The sequence below is a fragment of the Passer montanus genome, unplaced genomic scaffold (assembly GCF_014805655.1).
Source record: "Passer montanus isolate IOZ18808 unplaced genomic scaffold, ASM1480565v1 scaffold20, whole genome shotgun sequence".
Taxonomy (NCBI): domain Eukaryota; kingdom Metazoa; phylum Chordata; class Aves; order Passeriformes; family Passeridae; genus Passer; species Passer montanus.
Genome location: NW_024366592.1, coordinates 4,079,357 through 4,092,487, shown reverse-complemented (window position 1 = coordinate 4,092,487; position 13,131 = coordinate 4,079,357). Strand labels below are relative to the sequence as shown.

Below are 13,131 nucleotides of genomic sequence, written 5' to 3'. Positions count from 1 at the left end.
AATATGATTATCATGACCAGTGACTTTAATATATATTTATCCCTATCTGACAGGGGATCTTATTACTATTTAGTGAAATCATTGTAATTGTTCTCTCCAGTTTTTGAACCTGGCACCAAAAAGTTTTGCTTTCTTGGGCCTTTTGAAGACCTTTTACCTTGCAATCCATCCTCTGCCCTCCCTCCATCATCTCAGTGCCTCAGCTCCTGCAGCACTCGAGTGCAGAATGTGCATTTCCCTCTGCTCACAGGTACCAACATGTTAGCATTGCCTGTGTATGTAACGTGTGTGCCTTGGGCAAGAGGCAGACTGAATGCTGCTCTGTAACAGATACAACAGACCCACAATTTTAGGTCCCCAAAATATCATCTGCAGCCCAACCAAGAGGAGTCACAGGGTGCTACCTGTCCTTCACAATGCACCAAAAGGAGAGGAGGGCCTTTAAAGCCCACAGATCTTTCCATGTAAAGATTGTGATCAGTAAATCACTGCCTTCTCTTAGCCTGTGTATTTGGCTGGTCCTGACACAAACTTCCCACAAGCACAGCTCTCATTTCTGCTGAATCAGCCTCACAATTACGCCCACTGAGCAGACGATAAGGAGGGAGAAGCTGTTTGTCAGTGTGCAGGGTACAAATGTATCGTGTGTGGAATTGCATCATCCGTGTGGAATTGACTGGTTCAGCTGGAGGAGTCACTTGGCCTGATACTGCCCCTCAGTTCTCAGAGAGGTCAAGAGCAGGGCTAGAGACAGAGCCTTCTGATTTAGGGAACAGCACCTGCCAGCCATAGCTTCATCTCTGTATACCCACAATGCACCCCATAAACAGATTTATCAATCCATGGACGTGCAGCTTTGATGTACAGGGCTTGTGGTAAAGCTCAGGGCTACTTGCTCTTGCATAACTCCTTTGAGGTTTGGTTGGCTGAACTTCACTTTTCATAAGTCATTTGATAATATGTAAAACAAAAAAATGGGAGGAACGTAAAAATTATATTAGGCACACCAATAACAGACTGACTGGGCTCCTAGCTGAGAAACAAGTTCTCATCAGATAGGAAAACACAGGGAGGGGAACAAAGGAAGAAAAAAATTGCTTTTGGATCAGAATAAAGAGGAATGTATTGTTATCATTTGCAGCCACATAGTGATGCAATTTTTTTTTATTTTTTTAGCCATTCTTTGCTGTTGGTAATGAGAGGGACACTTTTCCCTTCATCTGGCCCAGTGTCTGAGTCAGCTGCTCCCACAGATGGGAAAATGTCCCTGTTTGTGCAGTGTTGGTGAAGCAAGAGGAAGCTCTCTGGGATGTTCCTGCTTCCCCCTGGCCCTAAACACCCGAGTTCACCCCCACACTGGCCCAGAGCCGAGTCCTGAGCCCGTTCCCCTTCCCAAAGAGGGACCTGCAAGGGAGCTGCCACTTGGGCATGGCCCAAAAACTGTAAGAGTGACCCTGCTCAGTAGCTGCCGAGTCCTGAGCCCTTTCCCCTTCCCAAAGAGGGACCTGCAAGGGAGCTGCCACTTGGGCATGGCCCAAAAATCTGAACACTGTAAGAGTGACCCTGCTCAGTAGCTCAGCTGGAGGCCCATGGCTGAAGGCAGTGCAGAGGGCTTTGGAAATGAATCAGAGGAATCCTCAACTCCACATCACTAACCAAAAGCCAGTCTGATTAGTAGCCACCAAGACCTGTTGCCATCTGTTCTTGAATTGCTTGTCTGAGCTTGGTCCTGAGTTCAAATCTCTGCACAAGGATACAGATCTACAGTGTGCCTGTTATCTCCTTTTTTTTTGTGGTCTCAGCAGAATAATTGGGCATTAGATCAGCTCAGGGACGAAACACACCTCTTGCTATATTAGTAGCTCAGACTAGGAGGACGTGGGCTGCTCCATCATCTCTGGTTTCTGGGGACAGAGACCTCTGGGACTCTGTTTTATGGACTAGGAGGACGTGGGCTGCTCCATCATCTCTGGTTTCTGGGATTCAGAGACCTCTGGGACTCTGTTCTCTGTATCTGTTCCCCCCATTTGTCTTACTAGCATTCATAGCCTGTGATTTTATGGAACGCATCCCACTGGAGCTCTCTTCTTCTGGGGCTGTGGTCCTCTTTTATTCCTTCTCCTTCATGATTTGCTCCTTGGTGTGGGTTTTTTCTTCGTGATATTGTTAACTGTGAAACTAAATGAGGAAGGGAATTAAGGAAACAATTTTTCTGTACTTGTTGTGCTATAGAAAAGAAGGGTACCCATTGAAAAGTAAACTAGTTTAAAGCAAACCAAACCCACTGATTTTTAATGTTATACATGAATGGTGGGAGGTTTCTTTTGTTAATTTGGTTTATTGGGGTTTTTTTGGTTGGTTGGTTGTTTTTTGGGGTTTTTTTTTGTTTTTTTTTCTTCTTCTGGGATACCAAAGTGATTCCTTCCTCTGAACACATTAGCTTTTTTTATTTTGGTAGGCCCATGTCTCTTTCACCTGATATCTGTGTAGCATCACCTGGATGTGAGTAGTTTTCTCCCTCTAACTCCCTTGCACCCTGGCTCCCCACAGGAGAAGGAGGTAAGAGGGGCTTTCATTGTACCAGCGGACTTTGCCCATCCCTCCCTGGGTCTGAACAGGCCAGCATTATTTCCCAAGTGCTAAATCCACTCACAATGGTTTTAAATGGTTGAGCTGCTGAGCCAGCTGAACAGCAAACACCAGCAGGGAAACCACATTTCGTGAGCGCTTCAGATTCCTTCAGGCCCTACGTGGAGCCATTAAGAGCAAAGTAAAAGCCCTTTGACACAGCTCCCTTCGGCAACTTTTTCACAACCACGTGCCAAAAAATGGGGGCTGGCTAAGGAATTGGGCCAGAGTCAGCTCCCAAGAATCTAGCACGTGAGGATGGAGTTCAAATGTTTTGGTTAAAACAAAACAGCAGCAGAGTATATTTTCTTGTAGTGTATCAGTCCTTTGCTGGGTGTCTCCCTGATCAGTGTGGATTGCCAGTCAAGGTATCACCATGGGCAAAAGATGAGATAAACCCCAGGTGCCAATGTTGTGTAGGAATAGTTTTTATTGTATTTGTATCTGTTAGCTGTTTGCCTTATTTTTTACGACTAAGTGAAGAAGAACCTGTATGTGTTATCTTCTGATAATCATAGAATAACTAGATCTTCAGCTAAGAAATATTCAAGAATTCAAGCAATTATCCCATTGCAGTAAGATACATGAAGGCCTGTGTAAAGGAGCTGCTATTTCTCTCTGTGCCCAGACATATTCCTGAAACAAGTTCTTTCACAATGATCTGGGTTAGCTTAGACACTCAGTAATGGAGCTTTCCTAGCCCAGACAGTCGTGACAATTTGAGCATGGCATTGAGGCAGCAGTAATTATTGATGGTGGTCATGAGGAAGGATGAACCTCCCTGTTCCAGCTCCAGTCAGCAAAAAGTGTGTGGCCACAGCCTGGAATCACACAGGGACGTGCAGCAACGTTTCATCTTGAATCAGCCAGAAGGAGGTGCAAAGTTCAAGTTGAAAAGTTGCATCAAGAACTCGTATGGCCATTCTGAGTCAGAATTTCTGTTTAACGTATTTCAGCTTGTTTCCCTTTGGCTTTGGGGTTTCGTCCTACACCAGCGTGGTTGAGTGACTCCAGCTCCAGCAAGAAAGAGGTGCAAACACAGCTGTGTGCCTGAACTTTAGAAAGCGTGTCAAAATTTGTTTCCAAGGGGTGTTGAAGTTAACATTCAGCAGGGGAAGGAATTATGTGTGGTCTCTTATTGACAGCTTCAGTTAATGCTCTTCTTTACACTGTGTGAAGTAACAGAGTGTTCTCTGGTGACTAAAAACATCTTCAATGATTCCTTCAAGAATTGATGGAGATTAAGAATTTAACCTGTGAGACAAAGATGAAACCAAAGAATGCTGCTCTGTGGCAATTTGCCCATCCAGAGCTGCTCAGTCTTTTCTGTCTGGCACCACTGGTGTGCCCTTGGGTACCTCAGTGTTCATTTAACCATCTCTGTCGTGACTTAATATCTGTGAAATAGGCAGGAAAGCACCTCTTGCTCCATGTGGAGATAGTGAAATTAAATTCATTGATATTCATAGCACTCTTGGAAAACTAGGGGCGGAAGAACTTGGTTCTCACACAAGTCCTGGGAGAATATTTCTGTGCTGTTATTTTCTGCAGAAATACTCCTTCAGTAAAACATAGGCTATAGAAGGATGGTTGGCCACCCTTTGGCTCTTGTTAGATTGGTAGGAGCAGTTATTTTTGTCACATAATCAAGGTCTGTGGTGAATTTGGGCCTTCTTTTAAATCTCACATAATATTATTCAGTTATGTGACTGCAAAAGAGAAAACTCCTGCAAATATGCATAAATATTAGGGAAAAAATAAAGAAAAAAAACCAAGAGAGCATGAAGAAGCCACAAACCAAAACATGATCTCATTTTCTTGTTCTTGTTTCTCTAAATCTGCCAACAGGATTCCCCCAGAATTTCCAGCACTCAATGAACCTTGACCCAAGCAGCTTAATGAGAAATTTCTTCCCCAAGGGTTATTTTGGATAGCAAGTTCTAAGATCCTGTGTATAATGGTTTTCACAGCTGTAATTACAGAGTCACATATCTGATTCATGTAATTTGACAAGGAATTATAGCTTGGCTAGTTCAAAGGAGTGTGTCAAGGTGTATGGTAACTGGTGATGTGGATCTTGCAGCCTCTGCACTTGGGCCCTTCCATCATTTTGGTGTCCAGTTCAAATGTTTCTGTTATATGTTTACATACCTGAGGCAGTCTAGATTACAGTAGTAGAGCTCATTTCTTGCATTGCCTTTCCTCAGAGACAGTTTTATAAACACTTGACTCACAAGCCAGGCATAGGGAAATGGCAGTGAAAATGCCCATTCACCCTTTTTGTACTTGGAGAAGCTCACACTTCTCTACGTGGTTATTGTATGCCTGAAGCGCTGCCCATTTTTGGTTCTCAGAAGAGAAACATAGCAAAATAATACAGATTTTACAGAAAGGGCTGAGAAATGATGACTTGGACTGGAGGCTTCCATTTTCAGTGGTAAGTGAGGGAAAATGCTGTACCTGTGTGTCAGCTGGGGGCAAAAAGGGAGAATGGTGCATGGATCAGCTCTCAGGCACAGGCTGGAGTGAAGGTGAGAAGGGCAACTATTTGACAAAAGATAGAAAAATTCAATTTAGCTGTGTTTGAACAGATATTTCATGTTGCAGAGGATTCCCAGTCACAAAGATGTCTCAGTGGTTTACTGCTGGCCTGACAGGAGAGCTGTGTCGCCACCTCCATAAGCAGGAATATGGTTACCCACTGCAACCAAACCTCCTTGTGCCCTGGAATCTGCAAGGTGCACATGTGAGTGGGTGGATCTGCATCTCAGTGTGTGAAATGGCTGCGTGGCAGGAGATGGTGTCCCTGAGGGCTGTGGATGAGGAGGAGGAGGAGGTGCAAGAAGGGAAGTCACGGTGGTGGCCAAGGAGCAGGCCAGGCCAAGCTGCTGGAGCAGCACAGGGGTGACAGGAGGCTTGTTCTGGGATGGTTTGGTGTGGCTGCTGCCCCAAATAGGGCATGGCCATGCTGACTAGATGTCACTCTCAGTAGGTCATGGGCCCCTGAGTGTCCCCTCAGCCTCCTGTTCTGCACAGGTGCCATCTTGTCACACAGGTCCTGTGCCAGTTCACCTCCTGCCCATGCCCACAGGGAGAGCCTGTGCTCCTCTCTGCTCTCCCTGCTTCAGTTGTACAAGCTTTACAAAGAAATCCTGCTATTTTTAATAAACCTTTATAGCAGTCAAGCTTTAGGGTTCTCATCCCTTACCTCAGGGTATGTGGCAGCACCCCCTGACCCAGGTCATTCCCTCCACCTCTCCCAGTTTTCTCTGTAGAAATGTCTGGGCTTCATCAGATTGCTTCTACAGAGCCCATTTTTTGTCCCTCACCACTTTTAACATTTTATTGTCACCTAGGCTCTGGCTGTTCACTGGTATCAGACGTGTCCAAGGCAGTGTGGGACCAGGCTCTATCCCTCAGAAAGACTCCTGCTTTTCTTTCACTGCCCCTCAAAAGGTGAAGTGTGAGGGTGCGCATCAACCACTGCTGGTATATTTAACTCCACACGTGCCTCATTTTCCCCAGATACCTTGAAACCCAAGATGAAAAATACTATCCCAGAGTTTGGGAAGGGCCTAAGCAAACATTCACCCCAGGTGGGAAATGTGGCCATGTCCAGGTAGAGCAGGCAGGAGGAAAGTAAAGGGAAGTGGGGAAATGTCACATCTGACAACAGAACCAAGAACTAATTAGTACTAACTGCAAGAATTAGTCTCTTTCTCCCCAGCACGTTGTGACCACATTTGTCTGTGTTGCAGTGTGAGTGTTGCTGGTTTCTGACACCAGCACAGGGAGTGCTACAAACATTTTCAGCTGGGGAAGAAAAGCATAGGGTCACTCTTGCTCCAAAGTCTAATAACCTATTTAACACCTGCTTTTTGACTAACTAGGGCACAGTGAATCTCTGCCCAAGCCCTGTAAAGGCTTTACTCTCCAGGAGCAGCCTGAAATCTTGCAGTCTGGGTGGCATCCACCAGTGAGAGCAATCATTGTTGCGATTAGGGCCTTCCCTGCTTCTCCCACTGGCTATACCAAGACCTGAACCTTCAGATTTCTGATCAGAAGTGAGGGGTAGCTGCCTCTGAAAGGAGGTATTCCATTGTCTGTACATGCTCTCATGGCCACACAGCCGTGGACAGGTGTGTGATCCTCCCTGGAACCACTGCAGAACAGCAAAGCAGAACATTAACCCTGCCAAAAAATGGCTAGTTTCCTTTGAATTTATCTCTCTGAACCAGCTTTGCCAGAGTTCAATGAATGGCATAGGCAATGGAGTGTAACCCTGGAGTGGGATCCTGTTTGAGAGGCTGGAGTAACTGGGTTAATTAAAAACAGTGAGATGAGCCTTGATGACTGGATTGCACACAATGTACAAGGATGTCACAGAAGTGGATTTTTCTGAAGCACTTAGATTTCTCTTTGAAAGGCTCTTTCTCAGTGGAGATTTTCGCTATCCAGGCCCAAATTACAGAGCCCAGATAATGCTGCTGAAGTCCCCTGGGGCAGGCCATTGCTTTTTTGGCAATACAAGACTGCCACAGTTCCAGGAATGGGAGAGGAGAGGAGAGGTCCTGGAGCACTGGAGAGTGCAAACTGGCTGCTGCAGAAGCAGGTGAATACATGCCCAAAGCAGGAACTTGTAAGCACATCACAGCCTTGAAGCACAAGTTAAAGCCACAAAACACCAAAAAAACTGAAAATCTAGCCCAGCTGTGAACACACTCTCTGTGTGTTCAGAGTTAGACTGAAAGTGGGATGTGAGAGATGGGATTTACTGTGGTAAGGGGGGACTTTCCAATTGTTTTGTGGGCATTTTGGAAAAGTCCACACCGTTAGACCTGTAGCTGACTCTATTTATCTGCCTTTCTAAAGTCTGCCTGCTGTAGATCTGGTCCAAAACTGAGCACTGGAAGTAAACTATGCAATTACTTTAAATATTTTTTTTCCTTGCAAGTTACTTGTAAACCTGTCTTTATTTCCACAGATGTATTTTCCATTCAAGGTACTCATGAAGCAACTCCTGCCAAAAAATTTCAGTGTAGGGCCTGTTTTCCAGAACGATTATTTTAGCTGTTTACTCTTTTTTACTTTTGAAGTATGAATGATTCCCTAAATGGTGAGGTATTACTTCTGCTTCTCATCCCAGAGGATTGTAATTTTTTTTTTTATCCAAAGAGTAAGAAACTATAAAAAGAAAGACACAACATACACTATATGACCTCTTTTGCAGTACGAACACGGATGACATTTCATCCAGCACACATCCCTTAAACACCCATTTGTACAGAAGGTAACACCCCTGCAAGAAAACATAAAAATGTAAATCTAATAAAACTATGGAGCCATTTAGGATCAGCTGCTGTGCTGGGAGTGGTGGAATGATGTTGTCTCAGTCACCCCCATTCAAAGTCTGGGACACTGGCTTAAATCCCCAATGAAACAGGATTGTGTTGATATGTCAGATCGTGAGCTGCAGCAGCTGAGGTACACAGCTGAACAGATTTAAAGGGCCTTTTGCTGCTGGAGAGAACTGTCCTGTATGGCTCTCTCCTCCCTTCTTCCCCCTGCAAATCTCTGTGGAAGGGTTGGAGGCGAGTCAGGAGGGCAACAGCATAAATAAGTCCAGGGAAATCAGCCAGAGTGTTTCTATCAAAGCCATACTTCTAATTTATAAACCTGTGTTTCCTGAAGTGTGAGGAAATTGATGATGGGGTCTTGTTGGATTGTTTTTTTTCTATCCCAAATGTGTTTTTCAGATCCCAGCTATCTCAGGATGTACTCTGCTGTACCTCACCAGGATACTGCTCTCTGCCTGGTTTCTTGTCAATGACAGGTGTTTAATAGAGGAAGGTGAAAGTTTCACTTGGAAGCCACAAATAAAGATGTCTGGGGAGAAAAATGCATCATTCAGATTAAATAATGTCAAAGTTTTATCTTTTAATAGGTAAATTAATATTTTTAATTAAAATATTTTCATTCCGGTTTTATTTATTTTCTTAGCACTTGACTGCCTGGCATGAATCATGTAAGGCTGCACACTCTTGCGTCTTTTTTCTATTTCACCATTTCCTTTTTGCCTCTCTCTCTACACCATTTGAGGTTTTGCTGGTCTTCCTAGAAGTCAGAATGGGAAAACAGACTCCTTGGAAGCACACAGAACAATAGAATTTTTGTGAGGGAGAAAGTGGATCAATAGGAGATACTTTTTGCTGTTAAAAAGCAGTCATAGGTGCCACTTACAGAGAGCTGGTATCTAATTTCTCTAATGCAAGCTGCCTCTTGTAGTCTGGTCAGCAATTGTGCCACGGCCTGTAGGGAACTGAATAGTTCCAATATTTATTTTTATCCTGCTATTGGCTTATGGAATTTGAAGGTACCTTTTTTAGCTTGCATAACTGTAAATATTGTTATTGGACCTCCCGACCTCTTTTCTATGTTTGCTCGCCCCAATATTTGACCTCCTAACCTGCCTGAGGAGATGGCAAATTCCACAGGCTGATGACATGCTGGATGTGGGAGTCCTGTTACAGACACTTTCAATTTTGCTGATTGAGCTCCTGTTCATGCTTCAGAATAAGCAAAAAAAAAAGTTGGGGACTGATCAGTTCTCCTTCGAGCCTTCTTAAATCTTGATGGCCTTTTCCTGCTGTCTCCTACGTGAGGACAAAGGTCCATTGTTTTCATTTTAGTTACCTGCCTAGCCTGTCCATGTTGTGTAAGAAATGCTAGGAGGTACTGGCAACTGCTTCAGACACAGGACCCTCATCTATAAATAAAAATTCCTCTTTCTGTATTGTATCATAGTCAGCTTTCATGACTGCTCCTGCTATTCCATCCAGGAGCTCTTTGAGGAGGAGTGAGTCAGGCGTTGCAGTGTGCAGTGCGCATTCCCCGAGATCTTCCTAAACCTACAGCTGGAAACTTCCAAGAACATACCTGTTCTGCATTCACTGCTCAGAGCAGGGAATCAAAAGAGGGTTTTAAATGTACTTTCCACTGAAAACCACTTTTTTTTTTTTTTTTTTTCCTCTGCCACTGACCACTCCTCCCCTTACCTCACACTTGTCAAGTCACATCATTTACAGGACTCTCTGCTTGTCTCAGCTATTGTCCTGAATCCTGAGTCAGGATTCTTCCAACTACACCAATATGTCATGAACAAGTTATTTGGGATTTAGATCACTTCAAGAATCATCATCAAAGATATTTGTGAAAGTGGTTTTAATATGATGTTGCAAAAACATGACTTAAAATGTTTGATGGCAAGCTTCAGTCTGTTATTATACAGCACAATGATTTGAACAATGATTTGAAACTACCAAGGCACAACAAAAAAACAGTTACTGAGATAAAATCAAAGTTACCAGGGCAGAAATCAAAGTTATCATACTACAGAGTTATGTGCAGCATCAATCACTTACCAGAGATCTGCTGCTGGTAAAAGGTCGCTGCTTGGAGAGGCAGCCTTGAGGGCTGTCGCAGTGCAAGGGGAAATCACTGCCATGCAGTCAGGAGAGCTCAAAGAAGGCTCACTCCGGCCTTTATTTATAGAATAAAGTGGTTGGCTTGCAGTCAAATTACATGTGATAGTAAAGGTATGCATGAGACTCCTTGTACCCACGACTTACTTTGTTCCTTGATAAATGAGTCTTGGAAAAGCCGCTCGCTATTCATGTGTTAATCGCATGATTGGTGTTCCAAGCTCATGCCTCGATGCTCACTGGGTCAACTCTGCTTCTTTGTGGGTTTCCAGAAAGCAGATTGAAACCAGAGGAGTTCTTGTTCCATTTGCAGCTTATGCTCTTACATCCTTTGGAGTCTGAACCAAACTAGATTCGTTTGATCAAGGGGTTTTATTTATTACACCCAGGAGGGTAACACTCCCTCTCCTGAAACTGTATTTCCTGATCATAAGCATGCCAGAATCTGTGTGCATTCACCAGGTTTTGTGCTGCCTGCTGGCTTCCCCGTGAGTTGTCACAAAGGAAACCTCAGCAGCACAGTTATTCTTGGGGCAGCTGTGTGGTGGTGCACACTCTACACCTCCCTGCTCTGGAAACAGATGGGGTGTTCTTCTCAGTCACTCAACTCAAGGAACCTTTGGCCTTCTGGACTTACTTATTTAAGTATTATAAAAATGCTGGCATGATCACATTTGGTTCTTCACTTAACCTCAAGGTGGGTTGAAAGAGAAAACTCTAAACCAAAAATTTTGCAGTAGTTTATAAGATTTTTAATCAGTGAAGCTGATTTTTTTCATCTGTTATACCTGGACTTTAAATTCATGATAGACCTGAAACTTTCCACTGAGCGGAGTGATTTAATATACAGGGAGTTAATTTGACTTTTTATTTAGCATAATTTTCTTGTCCTCTCTTTATCATCAGTTCCTGGTTTAATGATGTCTATATTTTTCCTCTTATTGTCTAGTTCTAGGAAAGACTAACATTTATCTCTCCCTTAATAAAGTCTTAATAAAGTACATTTTCACTGTCATAGCTACCTGTGCATCTTCCTCACTAATTGTGTCTCTTATTGAGCATAACTACTCCCAGGTCTTCAAAAGCTGCTCTGCCCCTGGTATCTCACTGGAGATACATTCTGCAGGTCTGGGGAATCTCAGTACTTCTTTCTAGTTAAGGAACATTGTCCTGGTTATTTCCAAGGGCACAAATCTTACCATTTTAATTTCTTTGACATAGGCCAAAGAAAAATACCTGTGACCCCAGAGTGACTTCCCCACTGCCATGTCTAAGGATGATCAAGACCATTTCAGACAGAAAAATCAGCTGCAAAGTTAAAACCTTATGCCACCTACTCAGGGCTGGAAGCTGTGCCCTAGGCAGTGCCTCATATTCTTCCCTTCACAGCTGTCTGAAGTGCAGATCTGGACTTGAACTTCTGAGGTTTGATGGGTGTTTGTGATCTGGGCTTTTGATTCCATTTCCTCTCTTTTTCCCAGCCCTTGGGTAGTTGCCCTTTCTGAGAACGCACGCTGCACACAAGAAAAACACCCTTCTTAAAAAACACAAACACTCAGAGTAGGAACACAGAGAACTGAAAGAGCTTCACCAAGAAGTTTTGTTTCTCTGTAAACCGTACATAGGAAACCTTGGCCTCTTCACTCCCTCAGTATTTGCTGTATTTATTTCTTTTTCTCCTCTCCAGATTGAGAGTACTTTCTGCCAAACAGAGAAAGGCTTTGTGAGATGAGGGACAGCTCAGACTTATGCAGCTTGTAGAGTTTGTGCTGCCTCCTTCTGAGGGCTGAAGGCTAATCTCTTCCTCCGCTGCCCTTCCTTCCCTAAAAAGCATCTCTTTTTAGTAATATCCCTCTTCTAACCCTTATTTTTTTTTAAAGGCTCATAACTGCTCTTGGCAGAACACAGCAGACATCCTGCCACTGGTTTTTCTTCAAAGGGGAACAGAGGAAAAAAGCAGAACTGACTTTTCAAAGGAAATTTGCTGCCAGAGCTGAGGAGCAAATGATAGAAGCGATGGATGTTTCCCCCAAACTGGGGCTCTTCCCTCCCACTTCCCCCTCTGGTGGATATTTCCCCGAGCCAGACTCACATGAGGGTTGGTGCTGTCCCTCTCCGAGGCCATCCTTGCGTCCCCAGGTCCGTGTCCCCGGAGCAGCCGGAGCGGGAGCGGAGCGCTCTGTGCTCCTGCAGCCTCTGAGCGCCGGCCCAGGGCGCAGCTGCTGGAACAGTCCTGCTATTCATGTGCTGGCAGCCGCCCCTGGCATGGGCTGGGGGGCGAGACAGGGGGTGGCAGCCCATTCTTCATTGTCCAGGCAGCCCTGGAACAAGTGCCCCTCTTAGACTTTCCATGACACTCGTGTTCGCTGCGTGGCCGCGCTACCTCTGCCCAGCTGAGCCCCATGAGCTCACTTGGGCAGGGACGTGGTGATGCAGCCAGTGTACCAAGAGGTTCCTGGCATGGGCTGAGAAGCCACAGCAGCCATCCCAATCTCTTCCCTCTCTCCCTCCCTCCTTCCACACAGCAGAAGGTGCAGATGAAAAGCCAAGAGGCGAAAAAGTTGTGCCTGCTAGTTGCTGCTGCTGTTGCTAAGATAGTGTTACATCTCAGAGAAAATTCACACTTTATTCTTTTAACAGTCCCTTCTTCTCATTTTCCTCCCCAGCCAAAATGCCCTTCCTGTTCCCTCCCCAACATTTTTTTTCAGTTGAATTTGATATGTCTGGTCTTAGCTGAAATGAAAACTTGCTTTTCGCTGAAGTTAAAAACAGCTACGAATGACACTGGAATGGAAATGTGTGCAGCCAGAATCAAGTCACAGTGTAGGAAAACATGTTGTTATTATTACTAGGTGGGTTCCTCAGGCAGAAATATCAGCAATAATTCTCTAGATTTTAGAGAAAGTGCTACTTTGTGCTACTTGCAAATCAGGTAGGCATGTTTGGCTTTTGAAGGAGAATTTCTGTAGTTACAGTAGCGCAGAAAATTTATGGTAAGGAATATATTCTGTGTAAACAGTTC

General features: G+C 44.4%; 1 protein-coding gene across 2 annotated transcripts in view; it reads right to left on the bottom strand.

Annotated features, from left to right (window-relative positions):
- Positions 1-12,593, bottom strand: part of NINJ2 (ninjurin 2) — a 44,485-nt gene extending 31,892 nt beyond the window's left edge. Inside the window, exon 1 of one of the 2 annotated variants that reach the window (XM_039707846.1) lies at positions 12,202-12,593. In XM_039707846.1, the coding sequence (XP_039563780.1) occupies positions 12,202-12,234 (33 nt within the window). In that variant the 5' untranslated portion in view covers positions 12,235-12,593. Of the gene's footprint in view, positions 1-10,049; positions 10,161-12,201 lie in introns of those variants that run through there. The other variant, XM_039707847.1, reaches the window with a different exon arrangement.
- Positions 12,594-13,131: the final 538 nt, after the last annotated feature.